This window comes from Spermophilus citellus (genome assembly GCF_964194105.1).
Source record: "Spermophilus citellus genome assembly, chromosome: 2".
NCBI lineage: Eukaryota > Metazoa > Chordata > Mammalia > Rodentia > Sciuridae > Spermophilus > Spermophilus citellus.
In genome coordinates this window covers 194,075,548-194,095,342 of record NC_138183.1, presented here as the reverse complement: position 1 = coordinate 194,095,342, position 19,795 = coordinate 194,075,548, and the positions used below count along the sequence as shown (strand labels likewise).

General features: G+C 48.2%; 1 protein-coding gene across 1 annotated transcript; it reads left to right on the top strand.

The window, feature by feature from the left end:
• The first annotated feature begins 1,655 nt into the window (after nt 1-1,655).
• PLEKHB1 (pleckstrin homology domain containing B1) lies at nt 1,656-15,735 on the top strand. The gene is made up of 7 exons (XM_081275755.1): nt 1,656-1,813; nt 3,057-3,132; nt 4,154-4,306; nt 4,838-4,940; nt 6,009-6,048; nt 13,803-13,902; nt 14,449-15,735. The coding sequence occupies exons 2-7, from the start codon at nt 3,096-3,098 to the stop codon at nt 14,583-14,585; spliced, it is 570 nt and encodes a 189-aa protein (XP_081131881.1). The 5' UTR covers nt 1,656-1,813; nt 3,057-3,095; the 3' UTR covers nt 14,586-15,735.
• Nucleotides 15,736-19,795: the final 4,060 nt, after the last annotated feature.

Genomic DNA, 19,795 nt, shown 5'->3' with positions numbered 1-19,795 from the left:
GGAACTCCTAGGCTCATGTGGTTCTCCTGCCTCAGACTCCCTAATTGTTGGGATTATATAGGTGCACACCACTGCAGGTCTTGCTCTGTGGAATTTTTTTTTTTTTTTGTACCGGGGATTGAATACAGTGGCGCTTAACCACTGAGCCACACCCTAGTCCTTGTTTCTATTTTATTTAGAGACAGGGTCTGGCTAAATTGCTGAGCCTGACTTTGAACTCCTGATCCTCCTGCTTCAGCTTCCGGAGCTGCTAGGATTATAGGCGTGCTCCACGGGGCCTGGCCTCTGCAGAACTTTTTAATGGCCTTGTTCTTGGGTGCTCACAGGATACAATTGGCACAGCCATCCTTTTTAATAGCCTTGTACTCACACATCCAGTGTTCATGCACAGAATTGTGTCTGTGTGTGATGATGGGGACGGGATTGGGGATTGAATGAACCCAGGCCTCCCTCATGGTAACAAGCACTGAGCGCTTCCCAGCTCCTTTTGTTTTATTTTGGGAAAGTGTCTCACTAAGTCGTCCAGGCTGGCCTTGTATTTTCCGTCCATCCTGCCTCAGCTTCCCGAATCGCTGGGATTACAGGTGTGCGCCAGGAACCCAGCTGGAGTCAAATTCTTTTTTTTAATTTTTTTAATTTTATTATTATTTTTTAAAATTTTAGTTGTAGTTGGACACAATACCTTTATTTTTATTTATTTACTTTTATGTGGTGCTGAGGGTCAAACCTAGAGCCTCGCACGTGCCAGGCCAGCGCTCTATGGTTGAGCCACAACCCCCAGCCCCGGAGCCCAATTCTTAAGAAAAATTATTTTAGCTGGGCATAGTTGTGTTGCACACACCTGTGATCCCAGCGACTCGGGAGGCTAAGGCAGGAGGATCACAAGTTTGAGGCCAGCCTCAGCAACTTTGTGATATCGTGTCTCAAAATAAAAAAGGGCCGAGGATGTAGCTCATTTGTAGAGTTCTTCTAGCTCCTGGGTTTAATCCCCAGTACAAAAAAAAAAGGAAGGGGGATATTTGTTGTAAAGGCTGAGGTTACAACTCAGTGGTACAGCGCGTGCCTAGCATGTTGCGTGCCCTGGGTTCGATCCCCAGCACTGAAGAAAATATACACAATTAACGAGTGAACAAACGTTTTAGTAAAATAAAATGGACGCGTTGGCGCACACCTAGGTACTTGGGAGGTTGAGGTAAGGGAATTATTGGCGACCAGACTGGGCGACAGAGCGCGACCCTTTCTTTAAAAAAATAAAAAAAAAAAATTTAAAAAAATTTATGTTTTTTTTTTTTTTTTTTATAAGCATCTTAGAATTTAGTCAACTTATTGAGCAAATTTGTTAAGGTGAAAACTGTGTAGGCTTCATTAGTCAAAAAGTTTTGTAGTTGGGTTTTAATTTTGGCATGTAATAGATGCTCCTTTACTGAGAAAAAAATTTGTTTTATACATTGAGCTAATTACTTCATTTAGGGAATAAAAAATTTGAGAAGAAATGTCAGTTCTAAAAAAAAAAAAAGACCCGCCGGGTTAGTAAAGGACTACCACTCATGTGAGCATCTCCTGCCCTCCTGCAGGGTTGCAAACTACAAGTCCCAGCATGCTTCGGTAATCACCTCTTAGCGCCACGCCCCCTCCTTGGGGGTGGGGCGGGTCTGTAGGGCGGGGCCCCGGGGCCTCTAGGCCCTGGGCGAAGCCCGGCAGTGAAATGCCCCAGGCTCTCTGAGGCGCACAAAGCGCAGGCGCAGCGGGTTGGGTGGCAGCTGCATCGAGTAGCGCTGGTTTTGGCAGCAGCATCCACAACAGGTGTAGACAGGTGGGTGCATCAAGGGGGGCTGGAGAGGGAGTTTGCACCTGGCCTCTTGATCTATGTCAGCTTGGAGGGGAGGGAGCGTATGAGAAAAAGAGACCTGGCCAGGTCTTCACCCCAGGTGTGCCAGCCCTTGTTACGCAGAAACAGGTGTGAGCAGGTGGGGGCGGGGTAGACACACCTGCTCACAAATAACTCACCATTAGGAACAGAGGGCACCTGGTTTCCAATCCAAGTTTTTTCATATACGTGGATTAAGTCATTTGCTGCCCCTCTGTCCATCCGAAAGGAGTAAAACTCCTTTTACTCCTAACAAAGTTACAATGGGGACAAAGTGAGGTAGTCGCCCACAGCGACTCCCAAACTTTGCTGTGCAGTGGAATCACTTCGGAATCTTTAGAGACTAGCAGTGCTTGCCTCTTCCACAACTGATGATTAATTGTCATGGGGCCTGACCTGAACATTGCATGTTTTCAAAACTCCTACTGGGTTTAATAATGAAAAGCCAGGACTGCTGAGTGTGGATCCCGGCTTCAGTGCTTACTGCTAATCAACAGGTTCTGTGCAAGTGACTGGACTCAGTTTCCTCATCTCTTAAGTGGGAATTATAGCAAGGATGGCTAAGAGGCTTAAATGAGATGATAGGTGAAAGCAGAGAAGTACACCTAGCACACAGGACTCCATTAGTCATAGCTGTTGTTAAAGTATTATTTTATGCACTTTGTGAGTGGCTCCAGTGGAGTTCAGCTGGGAGGGAGGCTTTTCTTACTGTGAAATTTCCTCAGTTATTGCCATGACTCTGATATTCTGTGCTGCTAGCATTTCAGAATCCCATTTTCTAATATTGTTTGAGTTTTAGGAGTTCCTCCCTCCAGCGCCTACCTGCTTCATAGACACACTTCTACCTGCCTTGGGACACAGTTTCATAGAAATTGAGGCTGGCCTGGAAGGTCAAGGACAAGGGACTTGACAAAGGATTTGGAGTTGAGACTGGAATCCAGGCTCCTGATCCCTACCCCCACTCCTGCCCTGCCATATCATAGCTGGTGGTAGCCCTGATGACCCCACGAGGACAGCAGACAGAGCTCTCATTCTCTGGCTGGAGTAGAGAATGGGGAGGAGATGGAGGCTGCCTGGCTCTTGTTTGTTTACTGCTTTAAAAGTTCCCTGGGTGGTTCCCCAGGAGAATTGGGGGTTCTTCAGGGAGTCTGAATCTGATGAGGACTGTGTGCCTGGGTTCCTCTGACAGGTCCCGCCTGACTCCATCCTGGAAAGTCCCTTTGAAGAAATGGCCCTGGTGAGGGGCGGCTGGCTGTGGAGACAGAGTGAGTGATCCTGAGCCAGACCCTTCTCTATCCCTCTTCTCATTCCCGGGCAGGGGTGAGGGAAGCAGTGTTAGGCCAGCAACAGGAAAATCAGTTCTCTCCTCCCTTGTCCATGCTCTTCTCCCTGCCCAGTGTCCTCCTATTCCTGACTGCCTGGAAGACTTCTAATTAATCATCAACATTCAGCCAGGTGTCCCTTTCTTTGATGAGCCTTCTCTGACTTTTCCTCTAACCCTCACTCTTGCCACTGCATCAGCCTGGCTCAGAGGCCCCCTTCCGGGTTCCTGCCATGAGTTTTAATGTAACTGTCTTTACTTGTGGGTCTCCCAGTCCTCCACCCCATACTGGCCCTAGAGTGTGAGCTCCTCAGGACACAGACTGAGTTTGACCCTCTGTGTGTCCTCAGCAGCCCAATCCAAGGCTGGAACACAAACAAGTCCCAGAACAAAAGGAAAATATTTCTGCTTTGAAATCCACAAAGCTCTGAGAAGCCGTCTTATGTCTGCTCTTTCCTGTTACGATTCCAGTTGCAAAATATCTGAAGCTATAGTGGTTTCAGGCTTTCAGACCTGTCTCTGACCGGATTTTTGATCTGAACAAGAGCTATCCTGGGAACCCCTGGGACCAAGACCCCCACACCCCATGCCCCCTGCCCATTCAATTTGGCAAACACTAAACACAGGTTCTGCTAGTTCTATGATCTGTGTGGGTAGCTGTGGCCTCCCCAGTCTGGTAGAAGAGGCCGACATGACACAAATGACTATCATACAAGCCAAGATAGGAGAGAAGAGAGAGGCTTAGGGTAAGGAGATGTTGGTAAGGTATGGGCCAGTGAGAGAAAGGTGTTGAACAAGACAGAAAGGGACCCTGTGCCCATTTTAGAGGTGGATATACAAGAAAGGGGTTAAGAGGATAACATACTGAGGGCTAGGACTGAGGGGATTCTGGGAGCCCATCTGGGGCTCTTGCCCCCAGCAGGCTCTGGGATTAGTTCGCCGGGTGGGTCTGGAATATCACGCAGGCTCCATCCTCCGGCGCTGGAAGCGAAACTGGTTTGCACTATGGCTGGATGGGACGCTGGGCTACTACCATGATGAGACAGCGCAGGACGAGGAAGACCGTGTGCTCATCCAGTTCAATGTCCGTGACATAAAGATCGGCCAAGAGTGTCATGGTGAGTAGAAGCCCTTCCTCTATGGCATTGTGTCCAGGGGAGAGTCCTTCCACTGTTTCTGAGAACACCAGCAATTGGAAGCCTCTTTGTAGCTTTCAGAAGGCTCCCACTGACACTGCTTCTGGGCCTTTGTCAACCCCACTTCAGTTAGAGGTGAAGTAAGAAATTACTGCTTTGTCAAGTTCCTACTCTGTGCCAGTTGCAGAGACAAGTCAGACATGAACTAGATGAAATAAGGAGACTCAGAGAAGTTAAGTGACTGGCTAAGAGTCACACTAATTTGGCTAATCTCTAAATTCTTCAACCAAGGTTTAGGCCACAATTATAACAGAGAATACTGGGAGATGTTCATAAGGAAGCTGGTAATGTGGGTTGGTTGAAAGGGTTTGAAAAGTACAGCAGAATCCTCAGAAAGTATGGGGATCAGAGGAGGGTAGAAAAGACCAATCAGTTCCTGTTCTTGTTCCTAGTTTCTGGGGGGATCTGGGACCTATACCTGTGGAAAGTCCACCAGTGTTTGTCTGCTTCCAGATATACAGCCCCCAGAGGGCCGGAGCCGAGATGGCCTGCTGACCGTGAACCTGCGGGAGGGCTCCCGCCTGCACCTGTGCGCAGAGACTAGGGATGATGCTGTGTGAGTAGCTCTTGGGAGAGGATGCGATAGAATCTTAGGGAATGCAACCAGACACCCCCTTCTTCTTGGGCCTTCCAGTTCCCCAACAGTAGGAAGAGGGTCTGAGACCAGTAAGATGGCGTCATGGAGGCTGGGCAGCAGGGAGATAGATGATGATGGTTGGTATGGTAAGCAGTGGGCTCCTCACATGATCTATGAGCTCAAAGTGTGGAGGCAGAGGTGTGCACACCTGCCTCAGGTGCATGGTCCCCGGGCATTCAGAATGTATGCAGCAGCTTCTGAGGGGAGTCTTCAGTTGGGGGGATATAAAAGAGCAAACAAAGCCAATGGCATCTGAAAAAGGATGCTGCCTCCTACTCCTTTCTGAGCAGATGCCCTGACATGGGGACTGAGATCTGAAGGGTAGACCCAAACCTGCCTGTGTGCCAGGCAAGGGAACCCCAATGTCAGATGCATATCCACACTGAGCCTGGAGGTGTCCTTGGGTACCATCTGTTCCCTCACATTCCTTGCCTTCCTCCCCTCAGGCTGAGGGGGTTAGCCTTTGTGCTGGGGGGAGAGTAAAGAGATGGGTGTGTGGGAGTGGGGGAAGCTGAGCTCCAGGCACACAACATAGAGCTGCCTTGTCCACCCCAGCCAGGTGCCATGGCAACCAACAAAGGCCCAATTGTCTGGTGTCCACTGGGCATTCCCAAGGGTCAGAGCTCTGGAGAGCTGTGTTTGTAGGATTGCTATGTGGAGGTGGGCCGCAGCTAGAGCACCCGCCTGGGCATGTCAGAATCGTAAGTCCCTTAAGAGACCCCCCTAAGTCCACTGTATCTATGGAAAAACTGGAACTTCTAGAGGGGAGGGGACTGTGTTCTAAGAATGAATTAGCCTAACTAAGGGTCCATCCATGTGACAGGGGCAGGGGAGGATCACTCTTGTCTACCTGAAGGAGTCAAACGGATCTGACTCCTTTTCATGAGACTGGTGTTAGAGAGTTAGAGAGGAAAAGTCTAGAATGTGAAGGTCTGAACCCCCTTCTTTCAAACTATCACCTCATGGTCTTGGGGGTTTGCTTTGCAGAGCATGGAAGACGGCATTGCTGGAGGCGAACTCTACTCCGGTGAGCCCCATTTTCTCTCCCTCCTTCCCAGCCCCATGTGCCATAGAATCATGGGTGATTCAGACTCGGTCTCCGCCTGTCAGCAAGTTCTCAATCTAGTGCTCCTATGCCTGGGCAGACTCAGATTCCCTGAGTCCCACATGGAAAAAGAGGAAAGACAGCCAGCTGGTAACTCAGAGGAGAGAGGGAGAGAAGCCTCCATGAAGACCAAGGGTGTTCTAAAAAAAAAAAAAAAAAAAAGCCTCCATGAAGACTTGGAGGAGGGGGTGGCATGTGAGCTAGGGGAAAGGAACTTTTATCGAGCAACTATTATGTTCCAGGTGTGATTTAGGTCTAATTCCAAATACAATAGTCCTGTGAGGTCAACCTTGCTACCTGGGATTATTGTTTCTGCAGATATAGACTGAGTTTCATTCATTCTGTATAATAAATATTCACTGAGTTTCTACTATGTTCTAGGTGCTGTGACAAGTGCCAGGGATCAGAAATGAACTGAGGGGATGTGGGCCCTGTCCTCCTGGACTCAGCCTAGTGAGGAGTCAGATGTAAAACAACTGATTAGTTAGTTAATGATTTCATTGCAATAGTGGTAACTGCTCTTGACTCTTTGGTGGCCTGATCCAGGTGGGAATTCAGATAAGGCTTAAGCTGAGACCCGAAGGATAAACAGAAATTGACCAGGTAAACAGTGTGGGGATGTAGTGAAGGGAACAGCTTTCCAGGTAGATGAATCAGATGGTTGATCCATCCATGGTAGATGGCTGTGCAAAGGCTTGAGAGGGGTTAAGATTGTGGCAGGTAGAGCAACAGAAAGGAAAAATGGCTGAGGTGACTGGAGCTCAGGAGGGGGGCAGTTAGAAAGGATAGTTGGCAGGACCAGGCTTTGTGGGTAGTGTTAAGGATGCTGGTTTCTGCTAAGAGCATCAGGAAGCCATCGGAAATTTGTAAACAAAGGGATGGCATGATTAGATCAGAATTACATATCCAGCCCATTTTATTTTTTGAGACAGGGTCTCACTGAGTTGCTGAGGTTGACCTTGAACTTGTGATCTTCCTGCCCTAGCCTCCCGAGTGGCTGGGATTACAGGTGTACACTACCATGCCTGGCCAGACTTGGATTTTTTTTTTTTTTAATTACTGGGAATTTAACCAAGGGGCAATTTACCACTGAGCCACATCCCCAAGCCTTTTTTTTTTTAATTCTTTTTTTTTTTTTTTTTTGGTACCAGGGATTGAACTCAGGAGCCCTTGACTACTGACCTACATTCTCAGCCCTATTTTGTATTTTATTTTATTTTTTTAAAGAGAGAGTGAGAGAGGAGAGAGAGTGAGAGAGAATTTTTTTTTTTAATATTTATTTTTTAGTTTTCGGTGGACACAACATCTCTGTTGGTATGTGGTGCCGAGGATCGAACCCAGGCCGCACACACGCCAGGCAAGCGCGCTACCACTTGAGCCACATCCCCAGCCCTCTGTATTTTATTTTAGAAACAGGGTCTCACTGAGTTGCTTAGCACCTTGTTTTTTTTTTTTTTTTTAGTTGTAGATGGATAGCATGCCTTTATTTTATTTATTTTTATGCAGTGCTAAGGATCAAAACCAGTGCCTCACACATGCAAAGCAAGTGCTCTGCCACTGAGCTACAGCCCCAGCCTAGCACCTCGCTTTTGCTGAGGCTGACTCCTGCCTCACCCTCCTGAGCTGCTGGGATTACAGGTGGGATTACAGCTGCTGGGGCTGGGGTTTTGGCTCAGTGGTAGAGCGCTTACTAGCACTTGAGAGGCACTGGGTTCAATCCTCAGCATTACATAAAAATAAATAAAATAAAGGTATTGTGACCATCTACAACTAAAAAATATGTATATATCAAAAAGAAGAAGAAGAAGAAGAACATTGCTGAATTGCTTAGGGCCTTGCTAAATTGACTCCTAAACTGCTGGGATTACAGGCATGCACCAAGGCACCTGGACAGACTTGGATTTTTAATGAGAGTCTGGCTGGTAGTTAGGGAATGAATTGTAGTGTGGGTGCCTAGGGACCAGCTTGGAGGCCAGGACAGTGTTCAGGCAACAGTTCTGGATGGAGGCCTCACTGGCAGAGACAGGCTGATGATTACAGGACATATTTAGGAAATGCAGTCAAAAGAGCTTAGTGACTGATGGAGACGTGAGTTTAAAGAGCTGCCAAGGCCCAGCATGACCTCTATTCCTGCCTGTCAGATTCCAGAATCTATGCTTGCTCCTTCTATTTGTGGCATAATGGAGCCTGCTGTCATCTAGAGAGAAAGTCTACTGGGAAAGAGCAAAGGAGCCTGGGATGCATGTAGAAACCCCCTCGGGGGCTAGGCATTGTGCTGAGCACCCAGTTACGCCAATTCATCCTCCCACAGCCCTGGAAGAGGGGTGGGGAGAGCCTGGGTGTTGATAGCATCAGTTGCATTTTACATATAGGGAAGCTGAGGTCCAGAGACAAAAAAGTGTCATGTCCAAAGTCTAGGTCTTAATTCAGTGACGAGCCTGTGTTTTGAGAGGAGGCTGTCATCTGCAGAAGGAGCTGCCAGAGTAAAGGCAGGGATGTGTGCGAGTGTGTGCACAGGCATGTGGCAGAGGGCCCAGAGTCTGGCCTGTTGGGTGGCTTAGCATGGAGGGAATGACATGGGAGAGATTACCTCTGAGACCCCGTCACAAAGGACCTCAAACTGGACTTTTCTTGAGGGTTGTGGGAACAATAAGGGACATTATGTAGAGAGGGCTGTTAGACTTTGGGGAATAGACTCAGGCTTCCAGGATTGGAGGAAGCCAGGAGTGAGGAGGCTGGAACAGTGGTCCGCAGGTCGGGCTCACAGGACTCTGAGCTCCAAAGCCCTCGAATAGGGCTACTCAGTTCCATGGAAGGTGAGGATTGACCGTTCTGCACTCTGACTCTATGAAGCTGCCTTGGCCCTTTTCTATCTGTCCACCCTTCTGCTGCTCTGCTGACCACTTCTCTGTGCCCCACCCTTGATCCTACTTCATTCTGCTCCACACACACACATCTCTGGGCCCCCGCTTAGAGTAGGTGTGTGTGTCAATGATTTTGTACCTGTGTCTGCTTTGTTTGTGTGCATTCATGTCTGTGGGCTTTTTCTGTCCTTGTGCTTATGCAGGTGTGACCTCCATATGCTACAGGTTCATGCCCCACTCTGGAGGAAGACTCCAGGAGGAGTCCCTGACCTGGATGTACCAGGGAACACAGAACCTGGGGACAGAAACAGCCAAGGGCCAGGCGGGGGTGGTGGTGGTGAAGGGGGCCAGGTAGATGAGAGCTGAGGACACTTGAGAGCTGAGCTGCCCTCTCCTACCTGGAGACTGGGAGAACCAGCTGCATTCGAGAGGTGAAGGCGGGCTAGAAAGAGTCTGCAGTCACCAATCCCTCTCTGCGTCTCTCCTCCTTACCTTGGGCTGAAAAGGAAGAGGATACCTCCTTGCCCCAGCCCAGCTGGCAGAGAGCACTGGTAGGGCCTGCTAAGAGCTCAATCTCTCCAGGCATAGAGGGCCTCTGACACCTATGTCCCTCCCCCTTCTTGGGTTTCTGTGGCTTGAGCAGGCCCCAGCTGGAGCCCCCGTCCCACTCAGGAGCCGCCGGGTTTGCCCCAAGGTCAGGTGTGTGACCCGATCGTGGAATCCCTGTAAGGTTGAGAGGCGAATCTGGGTAAGTGCTGGCTAGCCCTCCCTGCCTCCACTCTGGACACCAGGATGAGCCTCTCCAAAACAGTCCCAGTCACCGCTCTTCCCTCTCACACACACTCATTGGATACCCACCCCGGCCTGGTTTTTAAGGCCTGTAGAATGTAGCTAGTCTCACCTGCTACCTCCCCTCATCCCTGTGCTCTGCTGTGCCCTCTGCCCCAGCCACTCCTGCTTTCTCCTTTTCCCGCACCACAAATGCCATTCTCTCTGCCACCAAGACGCCTAGTTTTCTCATTCACCTACAAACTGGTGCTCATCCTTAAAGACCCACCTCAGATGCTGCCACCTCCTCAGTGAGATGTGCTCAGTGATGTGGACAGTTTATTCTGAACATTCCTAGTACATGAGGGTCTAGCAGAAATAGGTCTCAGAGTATGCTCATGGGACAAGTGAATGAAAGAAGGAAGGAAGGAGGAAGGAAGGAAGGAAGGAAGAAAGGAAGGGAGGGAGGGAGGGAGGGAGGAAGGAGGGAAGGGCAGGGCCAGGCCTCAGTATGGCATTATTACCACCTATTATAGTTTAGTCTGGGTCTGCCTCTCCTCTCCCTGAATGTTTCTTGGAATCAGGACTTGGGCTTGAACCGCTTCTGTCCCCAGTGCTCAATACAGGTCCAGCCAGGATGGGATAGGTGGCAGTGGGGCTTGAGTAGAGTGTCTGTAGTCTTACAGTTGACTATGAACTCTTCTTGCTCAGTGGTGCTCAGTGAGGCTGTGTGTTAGAATTTCTTAGGGACTTAAAACAACAACAGATATTAAAATGTTACCTCTGGATGCTCTAATTTCATAGGTCTGGGGTGGGGCATAGGAAATCTGTAGTGTTTATAGATTTAACTTTATTTTTTGCAGTGCTGGGGATCAACCCAGGGCCTTAGGCATGCTAGGCAAGCACTTTACCACTGAATTACATCCCTAGCCTCAGGAGTGAATTTTTTAAACTATAGATTTCTGGGCTAACATGCTCACCTAGCATGCATAAGGCCCTGAGTCAATCCACAGCAAAACACAAACATATATCACACTGATTGTTCCTGGGGATCCTGACGTGCATGACTTCTGAGCCTAGAAGAGCTCGGGCCACATGGTTGCCTAATAGATGTGGCTCTGCTGGATTCTCACAGTTCCTTGGGAGTTGGCAGTGTGGGAAAGACTGTTTGCAGACGAGGAAGCTGAAGTTCTGAGGGTTACTTAGCTAGATCAGCATTACTCAATTCATCAATGACATGCCTGGGACTCCTAGACCCCTTCCCTTTTTTGGGGGGGTTCCAGGTGTTTGAACCCAGGGGCTCATGCATGCTAGGCAAGTACCCTACCACTGAATAACATCTACAGCCCCTTTCATTTTATTTTGAGAAAGGGTCTTGCTAAGTTGCTCAGTCTGGACTCCAACTTGCCATCCTCCTATCTCAGCCTCCTGGATAGCTGGGATTGCAGGTGTGTACTACTGCACCTGACTCTAGCTTTTCATTCTGAGGTATTCTCCATGCATGGCCTAGGGTACTAACTTTGTTTAAAGTGGCAATGCCTAAAAAAAATAGGATTTAAAAGACTGTAAACCTTAGTATAAGTTTATTGGAGAAAAGGAAGTTATTTGTGTGTGGCCCCGACAGACCAACTCTTCCCTTCCTATGTAAGTGGTGGGGCCTCCAGAAGAGGGGGAGAATCAGAGATTAAGCTTTCAGGTTGCCTATTGCCAGGTGATCTACATGAGTTTACTTCTGGGCCTCCCAGACCTGGAGGGTAGAAACAGGTGCCCCAGAGGGACATGAGGTGGTGTTTTCCACCCTCGTCAGGGCCTCACAAGGCTACTGGCTCACCACAACTGCAGAGCAAGTGGAAACTTTGGATTTCAGTTTCTCAAACAGTAAAATTGGATCTGAGTGCTTAAGTCCCGCCAGCCCCTTTTGGGCATGAAGCCCAGATCCTGGCTACCTCATCCAGAAAGCCCTTGGGGAGGGAACACAACCAGCAGTTAATTGAGCCTGAGGACCTACAACATGCTTGTCTGAGCCCCCTGCATTGCCCAGGCACCATTTGTTCTCCCTAACTTAAACCTCAACTCAGAGTTTCAGAGTTGGGTGACCTTAGTTCCCATCTGTATTTTTTTTGAATATTTATTTTTTTTTAGTTGTAGATGGACACAATACCTTTATTTCACTTACTTATTTTTATGTGGTGCTGAGGATCGAACCCAGGGTCTTGCACATGAGAGGTGAACGCTCTACCACTGAGCCACAACCCCAGCCCCTCCCATCTGTATTTGATTCACTTGTGCTAAGGTCATTAAACATTTATTAGGCACTTACCATATTACTGATTGGAACCTGAGGGGTCTACAAGTCTTGTGAGAGAGACCAACACAAGGATACAAACAAGGCTTTATCGTTGATCGCTGAGAGAGAAGTCCAAGAGCTACCTGGGTGTCTAGATGAGACCACAACAGAAACTGAAGTTCAAGGAGAACAATACCTGAGTTGAATCTGAAACGCAAATTTGGTAGTTGAATGAGAAAAGGTGAGAAGTCATCCTTATTAGGGGGAAATGGCATGGAGACTTGAAATCAGTGTGCTAATGGCTTATTCTCTTGACATTGGCCAAGAGGATGGACAGAAGAGCATATTTAGAAGATCAAATCATGAGACCTAGTGGCTGAAGTGACAAGCAAGACAAGTGTGTGAAGACAAGGGTGCCAACCTAAATTCTTTGTTTGTGTGTGTGTTGATGGCATTCTTAGAGAAAAACATATGTTGGGAGAGGAACAGGTGTGGTGCATGGTGAAATGCTGCAGTCACTCCAAGTTAATGGAGTTTGAGACACTTTGACTTCTAAAGGGAGTGGGACCATTCAGGTGTGAAGCCCCATGAGATAGAAGTATAGGATGAAAGGGGTTTAAGAAAACGATCCAGGAGAAAAGGGGAGAAGGGGACCCTACCCCTTCCTCAGGTCTGCTCCCTCTTGGACTGGGAACTTCCATTTAACCCAGCATTTATTTTTTGGTTCCTGACACGTGCTAGAACCCTGCTGGTCTAGCAAAATTAATGAGTTCTTGCTCACAGGTAGCTCACATTTGGAGTGCAGGTAGAAAAGGCCAAGAGAAATGATAATGAGAGGCACAAGCAAGGTCCACAGTGAATTCAGGACTAGGAGGGGTTTCTGAAGTGGGTGGCTTTTGAGCTAGGTTTTGAAGGGTTGGGAAGAATCTGGGGGATGGGGGCGGGCAATGAGTACATTCTGCAGAGAACACTGATCATTCTCTGAACCTGGGTCCTCAGATCTGTGTGGTAGAGAGATAATAATACTCATCTTAAGGATTTGAGGTGGTAGCACAGGTGAATACCTCTCCCAGGGCCTGGTACACAGTAGATGCTCGATAACAGTTACTTTGGTTACCTCTCATTCCTACCCTTCCTTTTCCTCTTTTTCTCCCTAACCCCTCTTTATTTTCAGCCTGGGACTTGGCCATATTCCCACCCTATGACCAGGGGAGAAATCAATTGGGTTTTAAGTGAGACCATTATACACTTATTAATTAGCAAAGTCTACCTTTGCTACCTGTGAAGGGAAGTTGGGAATCATAGAAAATTTTCTCTAGCAAGGTAGGAGACCAGAGTGAGAAAAGGCATCATCACTGGGAGCTGGATCTAAGGGCTGAATTTTTAGAATACAAAAGACTATGGAGGCCCTGCGCGATGGCACACGTCTGTAATCCCAGTAGTTTGGGAGGCTGAGACAGGAGGATCACGAGTTCAAAGCCAACTTCAGCAAAGGCAAGGGGCTAAGCAACTCAGGGAGACCCTGTCTCTAAATAAAATACAGAAGAGGGGTGGGAGTGTGGCCTTTGAGTTCAATCCCCAGCAACAAACCAACCAACCAGCAAACAAAAAAGACCATGGACTTTGTGGAGAAGTGGGACCTTTCCAGGAGCTGGCTGGTGCCTGGGGGCCCATTTCTAAACTTAGGTAGCAAGGGGACTGGGGACCAAATCCAGACCAGGGAGTTCCTGGGCAGTTGACCGGGTTGGACTCTCTAGGTGCGCGTCTACAGCCCGTACCAAGACTACTACGAGGTGGTGCCTCCCAACGCGCATGAGGCCACGTATGTCCGCAGCTACTACGGGCCGCCCTACGCAGGTAAGCTTTCCCTCACCCTTTAAGCCCAGCCCCTTCACGGTCCCCCTATCCGCAGCCTGCCTCTCAGTCCAATGCCAGGTCCCGTCCACGAGTCATTGGCAGTCAGGACCAGCCTCACCCTTTTAGTGTTTACGTATTTTCTCAGGCAGGAACTCCGCAAACTCCTAACAGCTCGAGAGCTAAAAATAGTGCTCGAGGCTGCAGAGAAGCCTCCAAGCTCGCACTTACTCAGTTTGGTTTCCCAGCAATCTTTCCTGAGCTCGTAGCGACGCCTGGTGGCTAACTTGGGAACCGCAGTCGCCCATAGGTGCAGTGTGGTGTGTTTAGAGGTCCGCCCCGCCCAGGCCCCAAAGTTACCGAACGTCCGTGGCAGACCCGGGAGGGAAGTGGTAGTGTGGATCCCTTACCTCGTCAAGGCCTTAGTTTCTCTGACTGGGGAGTATGGATTCAGTGCCTTAATACTGGGTTGGGCTGGAGTCACGCAGAAAGGGAATGAAGATGACTGGTTTCTCCTAAGTCGCTGATACTCACCGGCTGTCTCCGCAGGCCCCGGCGTGACGCACGTAATAGTGCGGGAGGATCCCTGCTACAGTGCTGGCGCCCCGCTGGCCATGGGCATGCTTGCCGGAGCCGCCACCGGCGCCGCACTGGGCTCACTTATGTGGTCGCCCTGCTGGTTCTGAGTCATGGGACTGGAGCGCTGGACCCTGCGCCTAGACCGCTAAACCCCTTTTCCTCCTGGACCCCACCCTCTACCCTCCAAGCCAAATGAGCCCTTTCCTCTCCTTTAGCCCTTTTTGGGCTTGGACCATCCCTCCCACTCCTTACCCTCACCCCATGCCCACCCATCGGAAGAAGTTAACATCTTCAGCACAAACGTGGTTCTACTGCTAGACACCCCAGAAATCCCTTATAGACACCTATATTTCATCTAACCACACGAAGACAGTAATATAACTTTCATTTGGATTCAAGTTCTTCAGGTGCTGGAAAGAGAACGCGTGTTGCACGCTCTGCTCTCTTTAGGGGCAGATCCAGGCCTAGTGGGAAAACAGAAGTAAACAAACACGTTGTGTTAAAACTGCAGTTGTGTCTTTTGACAAGTGTAGGGGCAGGGAGCAAAGCGGGTGGATTGTGAGTGCTCTTGTTGACTAGTTTAGAGCCCTGAATGTCATGGCATGTCCGAAGGGGAGATCAGTTGGGCTGGGTCAGATCATGATGGGCCTCCAGGCTGTTGCTAGGTAAATGGGAGATGTGACCTTTTTATGGAGTGAAGTTTCAGGATTGCACCTATGATGAATATTTTGCCTGTATTGTTAGTACTGACATATCCTTACCCCAAATACTCTGAGTTCAGCTCCATCCTTCCTAGTACCATCTTCCTGGGTTCCCTGTTCCCCATGACAACAATTGAACTGAACCTGGGGGCTCCCGGTTGGGGGTCAGGTGAGCTCTGTTTGGGAGCTCCAGCCTTAGAAAGTTGCCTCCATTAGGAAATGCCTTTCTGATCCCAGGAGCTCTGTCCATTGCTGTGACTGTCCCCATCTCAGGCTTTGTCTGATCTTTCACTCTGGGGAGATAGCAGTGTTTCCCTCTGGGACTGACACATCTTTATACCATTCTGGGAAGCTCCCCATGTGCCTGCCTGAAGGTGGCCCAACAGTCTGCCCATTTGGTCCCTTCCAGTCTCTTCCTCCACCCAATCCCAATTGCCAGTAGAAATGCTAGCTAGCATCCATGCCCAGTAGCCAGAGTAGCTCACTAATGTCCCCTGTAGACGGGGCTCCATTGGCTCAGCTGCAGAGACTAATAAAGATGTGGTTGGCTCTAGAACTGGCTCTGGCTTGTTTTGCTTTGTTCTCCCAGGAGGCCCGGTTTCCCTGGGACATCTCTGTGGCCCAGTATCTACCAGTGCCTTCTCTTAATAATGAGAAGAGTTTGGATTCTGAGGTCAGGTGGAACTGGTGACATTATCTTAACTAAACAATTTGGGGCAAGTCACTTGATCTTTCTGAACATTGCTTCCCCTACCCACAAGTGGTAGGTTGAAGTTGGCCATCCCTGAGGACTCAAGAGGAGGGGCTGTGCCAGGGTCTCTGTTATTGGAGCTGATGCATGATCCACAGCAGGCCCTGCCTGCTAGTCTGAGAGACCTGTGCCGTTTTGTCTTTTCCAGTGGGAACCTTCCTTCTAGAGTTGAATCATTTTTTTTTTTCTTCCTGGTACTAGGGACTGAACCCAGAGCTACATCCCCAGCCCTTTATTTTTTCAGACAGGGTCTCACTAAGTTACCCAGACTGGCCTCAAACTTGTCATCTCCTGTCTCAGCCTCCCAAGTAGCTGGGATTACAAGCATGTGTCATCATGCCTGGCTAATGAATTGTTTTTTATAGAAATGAGTTGACCAGGGAAGAAAACAACCAACATATTATCAGGCCTCTTAAAGTGGAAGTGACAGAAACATCCTGTTCAAACTGATTCAAGTCAAAGAAGGAAAAACATGGGGACACAAAACAGAGAAGTCAAATACCAGGGGCTCAAATAGTGTCACTTCAACTTTGCATTGTTTCTATCTTTACATCCACTGGGCTGGCTCATTTGAAGGCTGCAGTAGTCTGGAGTCCAGCAGCTCCTGACTTTGATGTTCCTGGGTTCAAAACCAGTCAAAAGAATTTGTCTTTTTTGGGTGAGGTGGGGGGCACCACTACTGAGCTACATTCTCAGCCTTTTATTTTTTGAGACAGGGTTTCATTAAATTGCTGAGGCTGCCTTGAACTTGATGTCCTCCTGTCTCATCCTCTTAAGCTGGGTTACAGGCCTGTGCCATCACACCTGGCCAACAGTTTCTCTTCTAACAGTGTGAAGGAAGTCCTGAGCGTGACAGACATATCAGTACAAATTTGGTCCTATAGCCACCCCTGAATCAATCATAGTAGTCTGAAAAATGGTAGTCTAAAACAATAAGGGATAGTTAGGCCCAGAAATAGCTACTCAGGAGGCTGAGGGAGGAGGATCTCAAGTTCAAGGCCATCCTGGACAAATTGGTAAGACCCTGTCTCAAAATAAAAAGGGCTGGAGATGTGGCTCAGTGGTAGAGTACTTGTTGAGGATGTGCGAGGTTCTAGGTTTAATTTGAAGTACTAAACAAACAAAATAAACATCCCATCCCCTCAACAACAACAAATCAAAAAACCAGGGCTTACGCAGGGATGGGACAGTGTCCTGAAAGAAATTTAGGACACTGCCAAAAGTAGGATCAGGAGAGCTGGCTGACAAAAATATAGGTATCCATCTCAGTCATATTTCCTGAGAACCAACTTAGAGGGGAGACATATAAACAGTAATGATTCACTGAGGCAAGAGAGGAACAAGGTGCTATGGAAACTCTGAAGAGGTACTGGAGTCTGCCAGGGAACTGGGGAAAACTTTGGAGTGGGAAGTGGAATTTCAGTTTGAACCTGGAAGGAGTAGGAGTTTGGCCATCTGAGCAGAAAGAGTCTTTATACAGAAAAAGAAGTATCAGCATGAGCAAAGGCCTTTACTGAGTGTAAGAATCAGTCTCTTGTCACAGCAGGTTGCATGGTGAGAAGGATTGGTGGGTGGGGCCAGGTTGCAAAGAACCCTATGGGCAAGCTCACCAGCATAGGGCATAGTCCAGGAAGTTGTATGGGTACAGGCAAAAGCATAAATGCAAGCACTTCTTCAGAGGCCCAAGGTAGACCTGCACTGTGTTCTGGTGCTCCAGCAGTATATCAGACTCAACTCATGCTCTAGAACCTCAGCCTTAATTTTCTAACAGATGCCCATTGCCCTCTCAAGTCCTTCAGTAGCATCTCCACTAAGCCATCTCACTAGAGGGTATGTTGCATGCCCCTGCAGGGACATCTCTGAGGCTGCCTCTGAGAATGACCCTTTCCTCTGTACCTTCTCTCTGGGACTCAGTCTCAGGGCTTTTTAGGAATCAGTATGTAGGAAATGCCTAAGCAATCCAGATTCTTTCCCATGAATGTGTCAGGGAGCTGCAGGGCAGGGCACTTGAGTCCGTTATTTAGAGCTGGTACCACTCAAATTCACCGCCCAGAGCTTCCCATTCTTTATCTCCTAGGTCTTCACAGCATCTCCATGGACCACTTGTTAATATGTTTTACCTACAAAGGAACAGATGCAGTGGGGGAAAGTAAATTGCCCAAAGTCATGCATGCTGTGTCAGAATCTGAGGAAGTAATTGTCTTAAATTGGATTAAATGAAAAATGCCCCAACTATGGTCTGATGAGAGTTGTTAGAAGAAGAGGAAACACACCAAAGCAACACTCAATCAATCAATGCTGGGATTTCACTGGATGCAGCCACATGTGCAGTGTGATTTGACTGTAGAGGGAACTAAGGGTCAGCAGATCAGACTATCAGGGGTCTTCAATGCTGGGGAAGGAGCTTGAACTAGACTCCTAGGGTCACAGAGAACCTCAAAATATGTGAGGCAAGGGAAGAACATGTTCACAATCGAAAGACAGAAAGATTACATAGAGAAAAACATTAATCCCCATAGACAACAATCTAAACTCAGATAAAACAATCTATGCAAATTGGACAGCCCAAGAGCTGCCTGGTTGTTCAGGTCATGATGTTCACTGGGGTAGCTCAACTAGCCCCCTCCTTGAGAGGATTTTGTAGACAGGGTCTGTTCACTCTGAGCATCTGGACAGTTGAGCACTTCTCCAGAACCAAGTATATGGCTCCATGTCAGAACTACTGGGAACACTTGCTGGAAAGGACACTAAATGCCTATTTGGCTTGCTAGGACAGTTCTACTGCTTTATGCCACCCACAGGAACCTTTCTTTCCCTTTCCCTTATGGGGTAGTACAGATGTCCTTCCTCAGCTGAACCTGAAACCTGCCTCCAGAGAACTGATAAGAGTTGGGTTTTAGCTTCATTTCTGGGCCTCAGACCAAAATGCTTCCCAGCCCTAGAACTTTTTTTTGATTGTTGATGGACCTTTATTGTATTTATTTATATTTATTTATTGTATTTATTTATATTTATGCGGTGCTGAGAATCAAACCCAGTGCCTCACAAATGCTAGGCAAATGCTCTACCACTGAGCCACAACCCCAGCTCTGCCAGACCTAGAATTTATCCACTGGCCAGTTGTTTTTCCCCCAACACCTTAGTCTGCTTGGATTTACTCGTCATCACTTGTCAAGATTTCTTTAAGTATTGTCTATTCTCTCCACCTGGGTACCAAGAGGGGATCAGTGTGGACTAGCTTTCCCTTGCTGCTCTAGCTTTTCATTGTCCATGTCATTGCCAACCCCATCATGAAGACATGCATCCATCAGAGTTTACTGAACTTGTTGGGTAACCAAAGGGAAAACAAGAAAATGAAAAAATAAAAACTATATTACAGTTTATCTCCTCCATAAGGAGATAGGTTTTTGGTCTACCTGCAAAGTTCCTATCTCCTCACCTTATTCCCTTATCCTCTCTTCTGGCTTTTCCCAAAAACATCTCTACACTTTGGCTACAAGTGTTTTCCACTCACTCCCCCTAACAGAATAGTGAAAGTGCAAAAAAAGAAGTAGGGCACAGTGGTGGCGCACTCTTGTAATCACAGAGGGCTGGTAGGCCGAGGCAGGAGGATTGTTATTTCAAAGCCAGCCGCAGCAACATAGTAAGGTCCTAAGCAACTTAGCGAGATCCTGTCTCAAAACAGAATATAAAAAGGGCTGGGGGGTGGCTGGGGTTGTGGCTCAGGGGTAGAGTGCTCGCCTTGAATATGCAAGGCCCTGGGTTCAATCCTCAGCACCACATAAATGTAAAATAAAGATATTGTGTCCAACTAAAACAGAAAAATAAATATAAAAAAAAAGGGTTGGGGGGCTGGGGCTGTAGC